At 44.7% G+C, this 19,837-nt stretch overlaps 1 protein-coding gene across 6 annotated transcripts in view; it reads left to right on the top strand.

Annotated features, from left to right (window-relative positions):
- The window catches only part of DGKI (diacylglycerol kinase iota), a 284,192-nt gene that overhangs the window by 229,517 nt on the left and 34,838 nt on the right, over positions 1-19,837 (top strand). For all 6 annotated transcript variants that reach the window (XM_037878871.2, XM_037878878.2, XM_037878861.2 and 3 more), the window contains one exon: positions 10,513-10,538. In XM_037878871.2, the coding sequence (XP_037734799.1) occupies positions 10,513-10,538 (26 nt within the window). The remainder of the gene's footprint in view (positions 1-10,512; positions 10,539-19,837) is intronic.

The raw sequence follows: 19,837 nt of genomic DNA, 5'->3' as shown, positions 1-19,837 counted from the left end.
GGGGCCTCAGGTGGAAGGGGTGGGGTTGGGTGGGTCAGCCTTCCCCAGCCTGCCCATCTGCGCTGCCCGGACCCTGCCGCCCAGGGCTCCGGTTGTGATTTAAAAGGGCCCAGGGCTCTGGCAGCTGCCATGGTGGCAGTGGTGGCGGCCGGGAGCCCCAGGCCCTTTTAAATCACTGGCTCTGGGGCCGCTGCCCCTTTTGCCGCCCCCCGCCCCCCGTCGGTGGCCGGGGAGGGGCAAAAGGGGCAATGATGTTAAAGTGCCGTGGCAGCGCTTTAACGTCGTTGCCCCTTTTGCCTCCCCATCGGTGGCCCTGCCAGTAGGGTCTCTACCGGCGGGGCCGCTGACAGGGAAGGGGCAGTGACACTAAAGGACATTTAAGGAGGGTTCTTTGCCACAGCAGCGCTTTAACATTGTTGCCCCTTCCCTCCCTCCCCCGGTTGGCAGCCCTGCCATGCTGGCAGGGCCACTGATGGGGGAGGCAAAAGGGGCCGTGACGTTACAGTGCTGCTGTGGCAACGCTTTAACATGGGCTGTGTACGGGCTGGTACCGGCTTCTGACCGGTACGCCGTACTGGCCTGTACCGGCTCGTTTCACCCCTCTTCTACGTGAATAATTTAGACACAGTGGATCCCCCCAGAACAGATTTGGCATGGATTTTAGTTTCTTCTTCTCCCTCTTCCTGATCCTGGAAATGAAGGCTCTTAATGATTTTGTAAAATCTCAGCATATGATGAGCAGTTGAGGAAACTTGCCCTGCTAACAAATTGTTTTGGCAGATAGTGAAACGCAAAGCACACCCACACAACATGAGGCTACAAATTGACTTCTTTAGAGAGATCTCATGGCTGACTGGCATCTCGCTCTCTGAAGGGAAATGCGAACAACCCAGCCTCCAACCTCTCCTTGGAGCTGATTTCCAAGGAACAGAACAAATGCATAGATTCATAGATATTTAGGTCAGAAGGGACCATTATGATCATCTAGTCTGACCTCCTGCACAACGCAGGCCACAGAATTTCACCCACCACTCCCACAAAAAAACCTCACACCTATATCTGTGCTATTGAAGTCCTCAAATTGTAGTTTAAAGACCTCAAGGAGCAGAGAATCCTCCAGCAAGTGATCCGTGCCCCATGCTACAGAGGAAGGCGAAAAACCTCCAGGGCCTTCCAATCTGCCCTGGAGGAAAATTCCTTCCCGACCCCAAATATGGCGATCAGCTAAACCCTGAGCATATGGGCAAGATTCATCAGCCAGATACTACAGAAAATTCTTTCCCGGGTAACTTGGATCTTACCCCATCTAAAACCCATCACAGGCCATTGGGCCTATTTACCATGAATATTTAATTACCAAAGCCATGTTATCCCATCATACCATCTCCTCCATAAACTTATCGAGTTTAATCTTAAAGCAAGATAGATCTTTTGCCCCCACTACTTCCCTCGGAAGGCTATTCCAAAACTTCACTCCTCTGATGGTTAGAAACCTTCGTCTAATTTCTAATCTAAATTTCCTAGTGGCCAGTTTATATCCATTTGTTCTTGTGTCCACATTGGTACTGAGTTTAAATAATTCCTCTCCCTCTCTGGTATTTATCCCTCTGATATATTTATAGAGAGCAATCATATCTCCCCTCAACCTTCTTTTAGTTAGGCTAAACAAGCCAAGCTCCCTGAGTCTCCTTTCATAAGACAAGTTTTCCATTCCTCGGATCATCCTAGTAGCCCTTCTCTGTACCTGTTCCAGTTTGAATTCATCCTTCTTAAACATGGGAGACCAGAACTGCACACAGTACTCCAGGTGAGGTCTCACCAGTGCCTTATATAACGGTACTAAGACCTCCTTATCCCTACTGGAAATACCTCTCCTGATGCATCCCAAGACGACATTAGCTTTTTTCACAGCCATATCACATTGGCAGCTCATAGTCATCCTATGATCAACCAATACTCCAAGGTCCTTTTCCTCCTCCGTTACTTCTAGTTGATGCGTCCCTAGCTTATAACTAAAATTCTTGTTATTAATCCCTAAATGCATGACCTTACACTTCTCACTATTAAATTTCATCCTATTCCTATTACTCCAGTTTACAAGGTCATCCAGATCCTCCTGTAGGGTATCCCTATCCTTCTCTAAATTAGCAATACCTCCCAGCTTTGTATCATCTGCAAATTTTATTAGCACACTCCCACTTTTTGTGCCCTTGGCTAAGGACTCCACTGCCCTGGTGCAGAGACAGCCTGTTGCAATTTGGTTTTAAAATCCCCTCCAAATATTGTCAGCAGATAAGGGAGAGAAAATGAGTTTTCTAAGTGGAATGTAAGTTTTTGTTGGAATGAGTTTAAAAGATGAAATCTGTGTTGACAGAGAAGAGATAGCAGGGTGCATCTGTTTTCTCCACATTGCTTGCCAGAGCAGCCACAAATCCTACTCTCTATCTCTGGCTAATTGTCCTAATTGTAGAATAGATGACTTACCTTGCTCTCTCTCTCTCTCTCTCCTCATCCTTTTTTCCTTTCAAGCACTTTCTGGTGGAATGAAGGAGATGTGTCTGTGACAGAGAATAATATAACTCTTATAGCAGGGAGGGCAGGGGAACAAATGGGAATATCAGCTTTAGTGCAACATCTTTCTATTTGGTACCCTAAGAGAAAATGACCTTTGGGAATTTGACTTTACGGGATTACTGCTGCCTCCTTAACCCCAGCCTCCTGGACAGTGAATTCTGTGCTGTGCCCCTTAAAGGACTCACCCAAACCTCTAAGCATCACATGGTTCATTCTCCATTACTTAGTCCACAGCAGCATTGTGCAAAATTCAGCAGTTTTACTTTGCTTGGGGTTTAGATGACCCTTCATTTCTTTTTCAATGTGGATTTGACATGTGCCTTGGCCAACATTTATTAAAACGTGTGCCTACAGCTATCTGGCGGTGCTGGGGTCTAGCAACTTATTTAGGTACCAAAATGTGGATTTAAGAACCCAGCGTTAGGCACCTGTTTTTGAAAATCTTGTCCCCTGAGCTTCCCTTTGAGTTTCAAGTATTAACAATCCCCAAAACACTAAGTGAAACTCCTATGTTTGTTTTGGGATAAAAAAAAACAGTTTAGCATAGTTTGCAGGTTCTTTATAACCCCTAAACTGGCCTAGATTCACTCAGAACTCAGCCTAGGTTCATCAAGAGGATTGTGAACATTAGCTGAATCTAGCCTGAGGGTCAGGTTTGTAATTAGGTGAATCCAGCTCTTGCCTACTGCTGCTGTTGTGTGTGGAGTGGTGGGGGTAATTTGTTTTTATCTAAGTTTGCAGCACATTAAATCTGTTCCAAAGCAGCTTTCAGACCTTCTTGATGGCTTTGCAGTTACTAAACAATTCCTTTTTGGGCCAAATCAAAAGCTTATGGTGATGACAAAAGGTTATCTGGGCAGAGGTGGTGCTCGCCCATGGGGGGCCCTAAGCAGGAATATCCCTCCCCTGCCCCCAACACATACTAATCATTAATAGGAGACCCCTTTTTGCTGCTCAGGGCCCTAAGCAATTGTTTAGTCTGCTTATGCCTAGCGCAGGCTCTGGAAAAGGTCATTCACACAACACCCTTAGTCATGCAAGAGAATCCAATGAATTTACCACCAGATTGATTGCTGCCTTTTCTCAGCTTCCCAGAGCAAGCTGAGTAACCTACATACCCTTCACCTCTTCCTTGCCCCCCTCCTCGTGGTTTTGAATGGGTAGCAGAACTCTTTGGCCGTATATTCCTGCTAGTATGTCATTCCGCCTGCATATAGGACTGAACCATATTCTCCGACTAGAGTTACCTCCCTATCAGCTGCCTTTTTTCTCCCTGCCCCTTGTCTCCCACCACTGTCAATGACTCATCGGTCAGATCAGTGAGAATTTTAACGCCCATTGAAGTCAATGGGTATCCTTCCACTGCTTTCAATGGGGCTTTGGATCAGGCCCAGACTGAACAGATGTTTCACCTTCCCTCTTTTAGAACACGTCTTGATTAGGACTTGAGCAGCAGGGTGAATAGGGTAAAGGGAAGAACCTCACATAGCTCTGTATTGATCCTGCTAGTCATTTGGGGAGATCCTTCCTTTCAAAAGGAGCGGCATCAGAGTCTTCCTCAGCCAACAGCATAAAACTGAAGGAAGTGTAGGTGTACAAGGTACTCAGAGGAATCTTCCCCTCCTGGTCTCAGGGGAAAATATCTGCTTTGGAGAGTATTCCCCTCTTTTTCAGAAGGTAGCTTATGGAGCTGTTTCAGCCTGTTTCTGTTAAAGCATTGTTAACTGTTGCTTTCTATCCTTGCATCTTTCTCCTGGCCTTTCCCTGTTTGATTACCATTGAATGGAAATGCCCCTACTCCCCTAGGTGGCAGTAAAACTTCAAGTATCGCCAGTTTGTTCCGCACCCTTCCCTCCATCCTGTTCAGCTTGCAAAATCATTATAGTGGGGAGAGAAATAAAACAAATTGCAAGAGTAAAAAAGTGAGATAGCAGTGGAAAAGAGACGAAACAATATGAAGGGCACAAATGCTCTGGAGAAACAGAGAGAAATACTCTGGAGCTGCACTTACTTTCATGAGACATTTCCACTAAGCAGCATTGGACTGGGCTCTTGAATGTTAGGTTGCCTGCAAACAGTTCAATTCAATGTCTGCGTGTGCGGATGGAGACAGAAATGAAAGGAGGGAAGGGAAATGCCCCCCAAAATTAGATCACTACATTTAATAAGAAGCATTGAGCTATCTGTATTGTTTGTCCAGACGATCTGGAAATCCCTGGATGAATGTCTGCAAATTGGCAAATAATTGTACAGTTCTTCATTTGAATGGGATTTTGTTTGATGCATGGAGCTTTGTTGATCAGGAGTTTTCTTTATTTACTGCTTTAAGCTGTATTGCCATTATCTTAGAGAAATAGATTAAAGGAAGGAAGGAAAGACAGACAGACAGACTGGTTGGCTTCTGAGAAAGTGCAGTGGAAGTGCTCCAGCAGATTCCTAGCTTCTCACAGCAGAAGGCACCGCAGAGAGTAGATGTAGGTCAAAAGTGCTGCATGTGGAGAAACTCACAATTATTTGGTTCCACTATTTCCCACCAGTTGCTATTGCAGGAATAATTTTGGTGACAGTCTGACCAATACGTCTAGTTCAGTTCCGCCTTTCCCAGTAGGAGGTGCTGCATGGAATGGAAGATCGAGCAGCTTCTCCAGCCTGACTGTCTCCCATCAGGAGGTGCGGTATAGCACACTGGTAAAATGCTAGCTATGGGAGCTCACAGCTACTCCAGTCCCAGACTGTATCAGTGACAGGTGCAGGTGCGAGGGTGTGGGGGAGCTCGCACATTGAATAACGTTTAATATGTTAAACCTTCTCTTTGATTAAAACTGAGGTCTGAGTGAATTAGTTTAAATCAGGAAGGAGATTTACAGTTCTGAAGATATATACAAAAACATAAAATGAGAGGGAACAGCTTTAGTCTAAAGCATCCCTTCCCTCCCCTCCCCCCCCAGCCCACTACCTTTAGTTACTGGAAAAAATAGAGTGAGTTAGTAAGTTTACAGCATTACATCATTTAAGTAGAGAAAAGTGTGTGTGCGGGGGAGGTCATAGGAAAACAATATAAGTGCTGCACACAGATTGCTATTTGGCCTTTAAATTGTAAGCGGTTTGTTTTAAGTAGCCCTGGTGCAAAATGATTTCAGTTGCAGGTTTATTAATAAAAATAGCTGTTTTTCATCAGCTTGGTGTTTGTTTCTCTAGGGGCTTTAGTCTTCAAGAAAAAGGTACCTGTTTACTGAAATTTTTTTAGAATTTACCTGTCGGAGGCTGGCTGGGTTTCTCTAGGTTCTCAAGCCCCTGTAGGCAGAGCTCTACATCACAACACTCCCCATTTTCCCTTCTTACAAATAAATGTTCCCTTCCCTGCCCCTCCAATGCTGAATAAACCTCACGACCGCAGATTGAAAAGAGCGTTTGGAAATAGCAGCTGTAAGTGCTTGGCTGATTGTGGAATGTTTACATGACGTTGAAGGTGCCCTGGCCATACTGGAGATTAATCCTGTGAGAGGGCCTGATCCAAAGCCCAGTGGAGAGACTCCAATGAGCTTTGGATCATACCCTTAATCCCTGGGCCCTGATGCTATGTTGTGGGCAGGTGAACACCATGCTTCTCATGGCACAGGCTGTTTAATTTCCTGGAGGTGTCTATTATGATGACTAACCGGTTTTTTTTTTTAATGATTATTATTCAGGTCTTTTTAATGCACTGCTAAATCTCTGTCTAGCTTGCTGTGATAGTGATCATACTGGGTACATTTAAATATATATACATGCAAAATGTGCACTTGTGCTTACAAAAGGGATAATTGTGCAGTCAACTCACAGTTTCCCCTTGTATATTGGTGATTGCAAGTGCAATTACCCATTCGGGGGCATGCTGTGCACTGTGCAGTACAGAGGGGAACTCAACTGTCAGAGACCCATTAAAAGGAGAATGCAATATGTGGAAAGAAAAGGAGGCTACATGATAGCACCACCACTCTTCTTCCCACATCCCTAGCATAGCCATCTTTGTCCCCTCCATAACTAACACATCAGAGCATTGCTCTGCACAAACAAGGATGTGGCAAGCCAGGGAGTGGGAGAGGTGTTAGGGAAATAGACTCTCGAAGTGGCATCTCTCTCAAGGCGGTGGCACTTTACCTTACAGTTGGCATCACTAGTTATTGCTATCCTGGAAATAAGCATCTATAGGCATTGTCTTCCTATTGTTTTTGGTATATGTATGTTCCATTAAAATGGTGGTGTTACGACACGGTATCCCTCTGGGGCTGCACTTTGACATTTTATCCCGATCTGTATCCTTCAGAAAAGCTGCAGTTACATCCCTATCCAGCTGGAAATCAAGGGCCAAATTCTCTGTTGAATTTCCCAGAATTCACCAGCTTTTTCAGCTTTTGGGTAGACAGGCAATGACAGAAATGTAGGACCAAGGCTCACTTTGTTGGTACTACAGAGGGGAAGTAGGGAGCAGTGGAAATATCAAGATCTGTGGGTCACGGTTCTGTTAGAGCAGGATGAAGCAAAGCCTGCTTTGCCTGTCAAGACACACACAATCTGGTCTTTGTTTTCCTAGGCATACTAGAAGAGATCTCTCCTCCTCACCAACAACTCTGTTACAGAGCAAATATTCACTAAATATTTTGCTGCTCTTCTGTTTTGCTGTCCTGGACAGTTGCCTTCTCTGCCCTGTATTGTAGAGCTATCCTTGCTCAGAAGAATGAATTCATGAAGATCTTGTTTCATGCAAGCTGTATACACCTAGGCTTTTGCTCAGCGTCACTGGCTGTAGGGCAACTAACTTCTTTGCATCAGGGACATTCTTCTGTCTTCTCTCCTTTCCTTTTAATGCAACGAGGCTCTACGAGTTGCAGCTTGATTCTTTAGCTCTCCTTATTTTGTTTATTTTAATAGACTGGCTCATGCTGCAGCTGCACTGCATCAGTCAGCTGGTGCTAAGCAGCTGTATAGCCAGTGGATCCAGCCAGCTGAGAATTCCTCCTACATGGAGGAATCCTTCGGTGGCAAAGTACCATCGCATTTTATATGTCACAACCCTACCCAGTCTGCAGTGCAGGGAGTGTGGCCAGAAAATGGCTGCATCCGGCTGATCCCCAGCCCCTCTTGGCTCTGGGGCAACTGGGCATAACTTAAAGCAGCCATTAGGCTTAAGGCCACTTTTGTTTCCCACCTTTCTCCAGTTCTATGATGAGCATAGTTTGGTTGGACCAGAAGATCTGGCAGAGAATGACTAAGTATTTGACAATTTAGGATGGATTTTCCAAAGTGATCGGTATTGGCCTAACTCAGCTCCCAATAAAGTCACTGGTAAAACACCATTGGTTTTAGTGGGAGCAAAGTTAGGCCAATGCTGAAAATCCCAGCCTTACACTATATAGACTGCAAGGAACGAAACAATGCTAAAAGAGACCAAACTCCTCACACTTGTTACAAAAAACAAACAACCTCACCTACAAAAAAACAACCCTTCTGCAGCCCATCAAGTGAAAACAATAATAATAATGTCTGTCATATATTGCTTTTCATCCATAGATCTCCAAGCGCTTTTCAGAGCTGCACACACATCACCATTATTTTTAAAAATTATAAATACAAGTCTTGTGCTTGCTAAATTGGTCTCCTGCTGTGTATGTGTGTATGTGCATTCTCTCTTGCTTTCTGTATTTTTTAACTTGTGGGTGCTTTAGAGATAATAGCATATGTCTTCCCAGGTGTAATCTAACTGAATTATGGGATAGTGTGTCCTGTTTTGAACTGTTGCTCTGCATAAGGAAAGTGATAAATTTGTGTGACTAAGAAACAAACAAAAAGAATAAATGGCTCAGTTTGGGTGAAACCACTTCGGCAGGTGAGGTGTCAAGATAAAACAGCTGAGAATTCTGGAGAGGGTCCTATCTGTAAATATTTGCTTGGTTGTATCTTTCTAAAAGGAGAGTGGAATTGCACCTGTTGGTATCTGCAATCCTATGTCACTTAGCCTTCTATGTTTGCAGAATTTTATTCCTTACTGGGGACATGTGGGAAGAAGGGAATATACTGTGAAAGTGACAATTACTGCTTATTGCTGGGAGGGCCGTTCAAATGTTTAATATTTTGGATGCTATTCTCTGGGTTACCTACAGTCTTGCCATGTTACATGGAAATTATTGGAATGGCAGGATATACCTGGCCTGTTTGGCTGCAGAGGACATAGCTAGGATGTTTCAGCAGCAGTCAGAGAGTTTAACAGTCGCAGCAGGTTGATTAATTCTGATCCATACAGATACACTGGATATTGGCATGGTCGTAATCTTCATTAGGCAATCTGATTTTTTCCTTTATTTTCTCTAATTGAGTGTAACTCTTTCCTCTCTTTCCCTGCAAAGCTCTTCTTTTTAAAAAGTAAAAAAAAATACAAACCTCATTAGAGAAGTTTCCTTCTTTCCTCTCCATCTTTCATGTTTGCGCCTACATATATGCCAATCTGACTCTGATGCCCTATAGTCCTTCATCCTCAGACCCCTGTTATGGAAGGAGATCGTGACTCCTCCCTCGATTTCTTTATTCCTCTGAATTCAAAGCTTTTAACCCCTCTATCCTCACTTGTTACTCCCACACACATACTCCTTTTGCTCCTGTTATGTTTTCTGTTTCCCCGCCCCATACCATGAGATGCTTTCTCGACTCTAGCTTTGATCACCTTGCCTGCAATGCTGACATTTGTTTAATCTTGCTAATCTATAATGTTTGTGCATCAGTGTAAAATTAAACTATGTCAGAAAGAAAACAGAAGCCTTACCATGCTAGCAGTTAGCTCTTGTGTTATCTTGGCAGCAAGAATGTGCATTTACTTTAAAGTCACCTTGTGGGAATGGCTCAGGTGATGGTCTGACCCACAGTACGCTGCCAAACTGAGTTTAAATAGCCAAAGCATGTCCAAAATTTGTGCACATGGCTAACCCCAGCCCTGCTCCCCATGCTAATATGTTGGGAGAAAAATGAAGTACAGTACTTTACATTAATTTATGTGTGCTATTTTTTATTTTTGATCACAGGTGATGGAGGGTAAGATCTTCACCTGGTGTACACTGGGATAGTTCTGCTAACGTAAGGCAAGCTATCCTTATGTACACCAGCTGAGGACCTGACTAGCTGACCACACTTCATACCTCGTCACTCTTGGAATGTTTTCAAACCTTTCAGTCAGTGGTTGTATATCCCCTCAACCCCAAAACCCTGCTCTTGAGTTGTATTATACAATAGTTAACTGTATCCAAAGTTTCAGCAGATCTATTTCATGGGCTCTTTATTATCTAAACTTATATACATTGCTCCTGTTTAAATGCTCCCATCTTCTGTGACTTACTGGTAGTGCTTTTACACTATCCCCTGCTAGGAGAATCTGGGGCTGTACATTCTGTGAGTTCTTCTGCAGCCATTACTCTTCCATTAGTCCCTCTAGCAACCCAACCTGGGGAGCTTTCCAAACAGCCAGCACTCCTTCACAATTCCCTGCAGTGACTCCTGGTGGGATTGGAGAACTACTTTCTCACCATGACCATTATTCCTCAGATATTTCCAACCCTGACACCTGCTTGGAGATCCCGAGACTGCAGTAGGTGTGTGCTTCCCGCACCATTAGACCCTACAGAAACTCTTGCTAAGCGCTGAAGTAGCTATGAGCCGCCTCACAACCAGCCCAGCACTGTGGTACTATTCCATAAAACTGCTCTGGTTGGGAGGGCTTGCTCCTGAAATAGTTTGAGAGCTCCCTTCTTGTCACCCCTCTTACAGACATTCTTACTGAGAGAAGCTGGGATTGGAATATCTCAGCTCCCTCATATCCAACATGCCTGCACCATTTTCTAGGGTGACACCGAACCCTGTCTGCAGCTTTGTTATCATACAAAAGATTGACTGATCTTTGTTGTTTTCTTCCAGGCCACCTGTCTCTTCAGAAGATCAAGGTAAGATCCTGTTTTATTGATACTGATGAAGGATTAAAAAATGGAACAGAAGACCAGTTAGGAAGCTGTGTTTGATAATCCCTGTGATGGAGAAAAGCAACCTTGCAAAGATAGCACTTTGATGTTCATATTTAGTTCATCTGTAACTTCAAATTCATATCGGTTAAAGTTCAATTTAGTAAAAGCCAAGTCTGAGTTTAGGTCTTTACTCCAAATTCTGCAAAATGAATTTTGCTCATCTAAACTTGAGGCACTAAAAGCGTTTGCAGTGTGATTCATGTATCTCAACACCAGTGTGGCTCGGCCTAGGGGGGAAAATGTACATGCTCAAAAGAGTTTGCATGGGTTAGATGAGGATCAGCTAAACTATTATCAAAAAGAAAAGGAGGACTTGTGGCACCTTAGAGACTAACCAATTTATTTGAGCATAAGCTTTCGTGAGCTACAGCTCACTTCATCGGATGCATACTGTGGAAAGTATAGAAGATCTTATTATATACGCACAAAAAGCATGAAATAATACCTCCTCCCACCCCACTCCCCTGCTGGTAATAGCTTATCTAAAGTGACCACTCTCCTTACAATGTGTATGATAATCAAGGTGGGCCATTTCCAGCACAAATCCAGGTTTTCTCACCGCCCCCCCCCCCCACACAAACTCACTCTCCTGCTGGCTCGTTCACCTGCACATCCACCAATGTGATATATGCCATCATGTGCCAGCAATGCCCCTCTGCCATGTACATTGGTCAAACTGGACAGTCTCTGCGTAAAAGAGTAAATGGACACAAATCAGATGTCAAGAATTATAACATTCATAAACCAGTCGGAGAACACTTCATCTCTCTGGTCACGCAATCACAGACATGAAAGTCGCTATTTTACAACAAAAAAACTTCAAATCCAGACTCCAGCGAGAAACTGCTGAATTGGAATTCATTTGCAAATTTGATACAATTAACTTAGGCTTGAATAGAGACTGGGAGTGGCTTAGTCATTATGCAAGGTAGCCTATTTCCCCTTGTTTTTTCCTACCAGCCCCCCCGCCCCCCAGACGTTCTTGTTAAACCCTGGATTTGTGCTGGAAATGGCCCACCTTGATTATCATACACACTGTAAGGAGAGTGGTCACTTTAGATAAGCTATTACCAGCAGGAGAGTGAGTTTGTGTGGGGGGCGGGGGGGGGGGTGAGAAAACCTGGATTTGTGCTGGAAATGGCCCACCTTGATTATCATACACATTGTAAGGAGAATGATCACTTTAGATAAGCTATTACCAGCAGGAGAGTGGGGTGGGAGGAGGTATTTTTTCATGCTTTTTGTGTGTATATAATAAGATCTTCTATACTTTCCACAGTATGCATCCGATGAAGTGAGCTGTAGCTCACGAAAGCTTATGCTCAAATAAATTGGTTAGTCTCTAAGGTGCCACAAGTACTCCTTTTCTTTTTGAGAATACAGACTAACATGGCTGTTACTCTGAAACCTAAACTATTATGACTGTTAGGGGAGAGGCAGCATACACTAGAAGGTGAAGAGAATGAGTACGTTTGGTTTTTGCTTTCAAGCTAGTTTGGACTACCACTAAAACCAGTTTGATGGTCTTGTATGTTTGTTCTCTCAGAACACCTATGGATTTTAGCACAATTGATGGTTTCCACATGTAAGAATCCAAGGTTAGTTGCAGGTGAAGATGCATTCATTAATAAAGTTGCACGGGAACCCAGGACTGGAATAAAAGGGGATGTTGCAGATCAGAAATGAAGTGCATTGGCAGAGCTGCATTGGAGATCAGGAACAGAAGAGAAGGAAGGTCAGAACTGGGATCTATCAAGAGTGAGAACTTAGGAATGGAAAACACAGGTGTGATGCTGGTCAGGTGTGAGGAGCATAAAGAAGTAGTCATATGGAGACTCAGGAATGGAACAGAAAGAGGTGTTACAGGCTAGGAATTAAGTTCATTGGTAACTTGTGGGGTTACAGGAATAATGTAAGTTAGCAGCAACTACTGGATTCTAGCCAGTGCTGCCTGAAAAAGAACTGTAATGTTTAATAGTTAAATTAGTTGTTCGGAGACTGAGTCTCAGAGACTGATTCTCAGATTCACAGTTCTGACAGTGTAAAGGGCCCTTGAAGTGGGAGTAAATTACCAGTGCCAGATTCATGAAAAGGGGCCTTAATATAAATAAGAATCAGGCTGTCTGTGTGTTTGTAGTTCTATTTTAAGCCAGTACTAAACAATATGGAGATGGAACTTCCGTATCCCTATTTAGAAAGTATAAAAGAGCTACTGAATGTCTGTCTTTATCCATATTTTTGACATTCTAACAGTGTTGGTTTATTGTGTCGCATTGCATTACGATTTCAGATGCAAAATCATGCATGCTACTGCACCCACAAAACCACTATGTAATTCCATTCATTTAGTGTCATGCTCAAACAGAACTTAATCTCTCCTGTCCTATCCTGAAATATTTGGCAGATAAAGTAGTTACCAGCTTGACATAATTTGCTGAATTACCTCTGAAGATTTGTACACAATCTTGGGGCACAAATGAAGTGAGTTTGGTAGTCTTCTCTGGCTGCCAGTGCGTATACTTCATAAGATAACCACACCTTTTCCCACAGTGCAGGACAAGTGTTAGTCATTGCTCAACAAAGGCCCAGGACTGGATTAGTAAGGAGTGTTGCAGGTCAAGGCTGAGTGCACTGAGAGTGTTGTAGGAAGGTTAGATTTGAGAGGCATTGACTAAGTGTTGTGGGGGCCCACAACTGTAATTAACAAGGAATTTTGCAGGGCACCATTGAAGTGCATTGGCAAAACAGTATGAGGAAACCTTGTATAGCACCCAGCTGCACTGTACTTGGTTCTAGGCAGAACTCTTAAGTCCAGCAAATGCCAGTAAACTGACACACAGACACAAATAAGTGTTAAAAATCTCCTTCATCTTCTTGAAATGACATTTCCCAATAAAGAAAGTGCCCTCTCTTTCCTTCCCCACCACTCAAGCTGGGGGTATTGGAGCTTTGCAAAATTTGAACACCACCCCCCTACACTCCAATGCTCAGGAGAAACATTACATTTTAATATGGATTTCTGGGACCTGATCTTGAACTACTTGTCAGTGGATAAGCTCATCAGTGATTAATTGTACTTGCTTATAGGTTTTGCTTGCATTTATTCTATTAATGGAGCAACAGACATTGTATGGTCTATTTCTTTATGATCATCTAAACTTTAATCTCTAAATACTTTCCCCTTTCCTAACTCATTCCTTTCTCCTTTCACTGTTTTTATTGTTTCCTTCTTCCCACAAATACCTTTCACCTGTGCCTATGGTACAAGTCTTCATTTTGATCAGTATCCTTAAACACTCCAAAATTTAAAAAAGCCTGCTTTGAAATGGAGTATTAAAGCCACCCCATCCCCACTGCCTATCATACCATGGTCTTTACAAGGTTCTGTGTGGTGGAAGTGGAATATCTATTTGAATTTGTCAGCACGAAGCAATGGAGTAAGTTCAGCTTATCAGCATCCTGCTTGAAGCACAACAGAATTTTTATGCTCCGTTGCCTCTTTGGAGGAGAGGCTGGATGCCCTGGACACACTCTTAACTCACTGTACAGTCCTAAATGTATCAAATATTGGAGGGCTCCGAAGTGGAATAACAGAGATGTTGTAACTTCATGAAAGCCATAAATTTAGAGCCAAGCTTGCCATTCAACCCACTGTGACCGAGTATTGCAGCACTATGGTAGGTAAGATTACTCACTACTCTGAGAACCCTTTTCTAAACAGTGACTGTGGGAGGGTCAAGGACAGAGTTTAATCCCTTCACTCTGTATTCTCTGCCTTAATGATTTTATTTCAGACATCGAGAGGTATATTTTCACTAAAGTGGGATTCCAGGATTTAGCTGTGTGACTCTCTTTCTTAATAGTCAGCACTCAGCTATATGCCCATTCACCATGTTGAAAATATACCTCTCAACAGTGCTTTAATGCTGTTTCTTTTAATAACCTGATAATGTTTTGAGTTACACAGTGGGGCTTGATCAATTTCAGAAATGTGTTAACTGGAATTGTCACATAAAGTAGGGGGCCATACTTCAATTTCTCCCCTTTGCATAATCCTGCCTCTCCCTAGCACCGTGGTCACTTTCTAGTAGTATCTCAGAACTGGCTTTCTGATGGCATTGCTTCTTGGCTGTTACTGAGATGAGGTGCTGTCTCTGGTGTGATCCATATCCTGTTTTTACTTCGCATTTTGCCTCTGATCTCTTCTTTCCCCCTTTAATTTCCATTCTTATTTTCTCTCCCACTATTTTCCTTGGTACCGCATGTCTTTGCCATCCTTCCACCTCCTCACTGCCATGTCTGTCCTTTTGCTTGTCCTTTCCCTTGGTGATCTATTCCATTCTAGTCTGTATAGATTCTTGTACCACCCTGCTCACTTTGGTATCTGAGTGTCCTCTTCCTCTTCCATCCTCAATCTATAGTCTGGTGGTCACAGCACTCACCTGGGAGGTGGGAGACCCAGGATCCATTCCCCCTGCTGTAGCGACTCTATCCAGAGTCCAATAGGTTCAACAGGCAAAACTGAGGGAGCCCCAGTCAGAATATCCCATAGCTCAGTGGTTACAGCGTGCACCTGAGAGGTGACCAATCCCTCTTCAAATCCCTTCTCCCCCTTAGGTGAATGGGGGACTTACCAGGGTCTTCCACATCCCAGGTGAATTCTCTAGCCACCGGGCTAAAAGTTATAAGGGAGTTCCTGTTTCTGCTGCTTTGTGTGAACTCACCTGAGGGGCCCAATCTGGGTAGGCAGTTGCTGAGCACGTTTATTGTATTGGGTCCATCCCACAATGTAGGTGTCTGAACACCTGTCTTCCCCTGGTTTGTGAATCGCTCTGGGGCTTAGGTGGGAGATGCCTAGAGTGAGGTGTTGTGCACATGCCCAGAACCAGAAACATAGGCACCTAGGGAACTTTTACTGCAAAAATGTAGGCATCGAGTGAGTTTAGGTGCCTACAGGGTTCTGCAGGAGTTTTGTATATCACAGTCGTCCCAAAACTGGGACTTAGGCACCTAAAACAGGGACATAGGCGCCTATCTCCTTTGGTGCACTTGGGCCCAACATTGTTTACTCACTATCCACCTGAGTCAAATTTTGACATGGAGATGACAAGTTTTGTATCCCAGTAATTGTCCCTTCATTTAGTTACCCCTGTTGTTGCTCAATCCTTGAAAATTGTGTTTTGCCTTTTTTTAATTTTAGCAGGCATGACAACACATTCTTTGCTGCACCAGCAGCATTTCCAGTGAGCTGTTATTTTGAAGTTCACCCTCTTTACTTGGGAGTAGGTTCTGAGTCCACAAGGGAATAGGACATAAATGGGAAATGAATTAAGATGAGAACAATAGATTGAAAGGAGTTTGGAGCCAGTTTTCTTAATGCACTCTAATAATTATTTGTGAAGGGAGAAGATAGAGGATGATTTTCTGTTTAGAAAGGCGTATGGAGACACTAAAAAAAATGTTTACTATCCTGGCAGGAGTTAGTTTTTAGTCTCTCTGAATCTGGGCATGCTCTCCGCAGTATTTTCAGGCTGGCTGATGCAGAGTCATTTAATGGGGGGGGGGGGGGGGAGGGCGAGGGGAGGGAAAGGTATTGAAGAACACCCCAGCACTCCCCACCCTCATCTTAGACATGTCTACATTGCATCTGGGAGTGAGCCTCCAGGCCCAGGTCTACAGACTTGTTTCCTGGGCCCGTGCTAGTGTGCTAAAAATAGCTGCACTCCAGCTCAAGGCAAAACATCAAAGCAATGTCTGCACAGCTATTTTTAGCAGGCTAGAGTGAGCCCCACAAGCCCCACTGTGGGCCGAGGCTGGGGGGCTCCCAGATGCAATGTAGACCTATCCACTGAGGCCTGGGTGGGAGCTGGGCTGAAGAGGTTCCCAATAGTGCTTGCACTGTGGGAAGGGGGTAAAAAGCTCATGGCTGACTTGTATCCAGGAAAAGCAGGTAGTTATGCAGAAGATTCTGCATATAGCTCCTGGGGGAGGCGGGGAGAGAAGATGTGATTGATTTTTCTCTTGAGAGTTAGTAGGTTGAATTGATTTCTGCAGGAGCAGGAATGGGGAATGGGGCATCATTAAGTTGATTTACTGATTTAGTCTGTTTGAGTTGATATGTTGTTTGGCTGGGGTATTTTTTGCTTTTGGGGATTGAGTCTGTGACTTTGAATTGACATATCAAAACAATCAGTTTTCAGAGCAACAAATCAGTTCAGGCTAGGGCTCCATTCAGGCAAATCTTTACCCCTTTCCTCAGGCCTTGGGAAAGAGACTCCTGACACCTGGTTCTTCTCCCACCTCACCATATCTCAGGAGGACCTGCAAGGAGATTCTTCACCTTCCCGCCCGCATAGGCCTCCAGGGAAGAGGGCCCATTGCCAACATGTTCTTCAGTGCCGTCCTCAGGCCTTGGTCAGGGTGGAGGGGGTCTGCTGGGACATTCTCCAACAGCTTCCGCAGGCTGCTGTGGGATGATGGATTTCTGGGAGAATCTTCTTGCTTCAAGCAGGGGTAGCTTCTTACTTTCCCTGGGGTCAGCACCCACAGACTGTTCTTGGCTATTCTTCAATGCCACCTGCATCCCAGAACATAAAGCAAGTAGTGAGAAGCCTGTCTCTGTTCCTGATATCCTCGTAACCTTGTGGGCCAGTCCAAACCTGAGCCTCACTCCCTTGGGCCATAGTCTGTCAGAGGTCCCCTCATTTCCCTCTTCCATTAAATCATTGGGCATCCAAAGTTTGGTGTTAGTGTGCAAAGGGATGTTCTTCTCAGGAATTCTGCTCCACTTTTAACTCTCCTGTTCACACTGAATGGAGAGTTGTGTAAAGAAATAAAATAAAACCCCAAACCTCTTAGTGTTGGTAAAACTTGGCTGGGGGCAGGGAGGGAAGAGAGAGGAAAAGCTGTGCTCTGAATGCCAAATACTCTCAAAAGAGCGATCGATAGTTTCACACAGCTCCTACTGAGAGGCTGTAGACTTCAGGGTGAAGTCGCAGCCATTCACACAGCAACAAATTAAGATGTCTTGGAATGCTTTCTCTGAACAAATCAAAGAGAGCACAGCAGGGGAGGCTCCTGACTGCAGGTATTTACTTTGATTAATTAACCACTTAGGGAAGAAAGGTTTTAGTCTCTAAGGTGCCACAAGTACTCCTTTTCTTTTAGGGAAGAAAGCGCTCTGAAAGTGTGTCCCTGGCCAGCCCCAATCGTCTGTTGCTTGGGGAATCAGAGTTCAGAAGCTGAGCTTATTCCTTAATTCTCCAGGTCAACAGAAGCTGGGATTGTACATGTAGCAGGAGGAAGGGCCTCACATCGCTCTGTCGGGACCCCTTGCAGCTGGCTTGCGAGTAGTATTGATCTTTCTTAAGTATTTCCAAGGTGCCTCTCATCATAGAATCCTATATAGATTCCTATAGAGGGATGGAAGGCCAAGAGGGACACAAGGGGAGCCTTTCTGAGAAGGCAGGACAGGCCTGGTGAGTATAAGGGCTCAGAATGAGGAGTAAAAGAGAAAAATGGGGGTAATTTCCCAAATATGGCTTATTTCTTCATCCCAGAAGCAAGTATATGAACAAGGCACACATTGTCAGAATGAGAGAATATCCAGATCTAAGCAGAACTCAGTGATGGAAAGTCCTTAACACATGGATTTTTCTTTTCATCGCTCTTTCTGACAGTAAGCAGTGCCTCTGCTTAGGATCCTATCACAGTGCCAATGTAAATTTAAAAAAAAAAAAAAAAATCTACAGGCCTGCAAAAAATTAAATGCTTGAACTGGTTTGCAAATTGTTTAGGGTCGTATTGTGAAACACTTCTCTATTGATGAACAGTTACACACTGAGTATTGACAGGCAGACGCAATGCACAGCAGGGCCAGATGTCGGGTTGCAAAGGCCTCTGGGGAGAAGAGAGGCCTCTAACTTCAGTAGGACTGCTTGTGTGAGCAGTTGTCCACTGATGTGCGTAAGGGGGGAAATGGTCTGGCCCTTAACTTTCTTTGCTTTCTGTCTTTTTTCTTAAATAAAAAATGTCATTGTTTAATTATTCTGCTTAAAGTTCTCCCCTTGCCAAAGTAATGCCACTCTGATAAAGTGCCTGGATTTAGCCAGCTAAAATCCTCCTGGTCTGCATTCTTGCTTGGTCAGCAACATTTTCCTCCATTTCATCACTCCTGAAAGTGACATTAATTGTTCCTGTCTTGGTTTAAAAAACAAATAGCTTTCTAGGATACAGTGAAGATGCCAGCCAGATGTAGAGGGACTATATTTCCTATGCTGAATACGGGACACCTGGTAAAAATACTCGTATTCAAGCGAGTTCAATGGCAATCAATCAGAACTATGCAGTACAAACATTCAAATTAACATCAAGTCGACTGAGCCCCTGTTAAAAAGAAATAAAAATAATCCAACTATGCAGTATTTACCTTCTTATCTTTAAGGCTTTTGGGTTCACACACACAAAGTGGGGGGTGACTACCTACCTGGTGCTCTCTGCCCTCCATGCCTGGCTGGGCCCCCGGGACGCACCAGCTCTTCTGGTACCTGGTTCCACATCTTCCTGAGGCAACATGGGGGATGGGGGCAGGCGCAGGGTCACATGCTCCCCCTCCCCAGATTTCTGCCAGGGTTCACATCAGAATGTGGCCAGCAGCAGCCTTTCAGCACTGTGTGGGAGGGAAGGGATGAGATGGGGAAGGGATGACCTGGCCCATGTCTTTGCAGAGCTCATCTCTTCTCCCACCCCCCCACCCCTCCCCTGTGTGGCTGGAAGCAGCTTGTCCCTGCCTGCCTGCACAGTGTCAAAAGGCAGCTAACACCTCCAGGCTCCTACTGGCCACCAACATAGCCCAACTGCCTCCGGCTATAGCATGGGCAGGAAGGGGTTTAGCCTAAGGATGCATTGTGCACCAGGGACCAGGGAACCTGACTGCAAGGGCTTCAGGGAATCCGGCCAGAGGTTTCTCAGCAGGGGAGGGTGTCTAGGGGATGGAGCAGCCCATGGTCCCTGGGGGCAGGACCCAGGGCTGGGGGGGTGAAGAGGGTGCTAGGCCCCTGCTCCAGGAGCACATACAGGGCCGATGGGTGGGTAGCAGAGGCGACACATAACTGGCCGCTGCCTGGCGCCTGCCCACACTCACCAGCCACTGCAGCGTGCAGCCACCACTGGCCTTAAATGGGATGGGGGGCAGAGCCAGCATGCAGCAGGGGCTGCACTGA

This window comes from Chelonia mydas, chromosome 1 (assembly GCF_015237465.2).
Source record: "Chelonia mydas isolate rCheMyd1 chromosome 1, rCheMyd1.pri.v2, whole genome shotgun sequence".
Classification (NCBI taxonomy): Eukaryota; Metazoa; Chordata; order Testudines; family Cheloniidae; genus Chelonia; species Chelonia mydas.
This window is presented reverse-complemented; position numbering and strand designations above follow the sequence as displayed.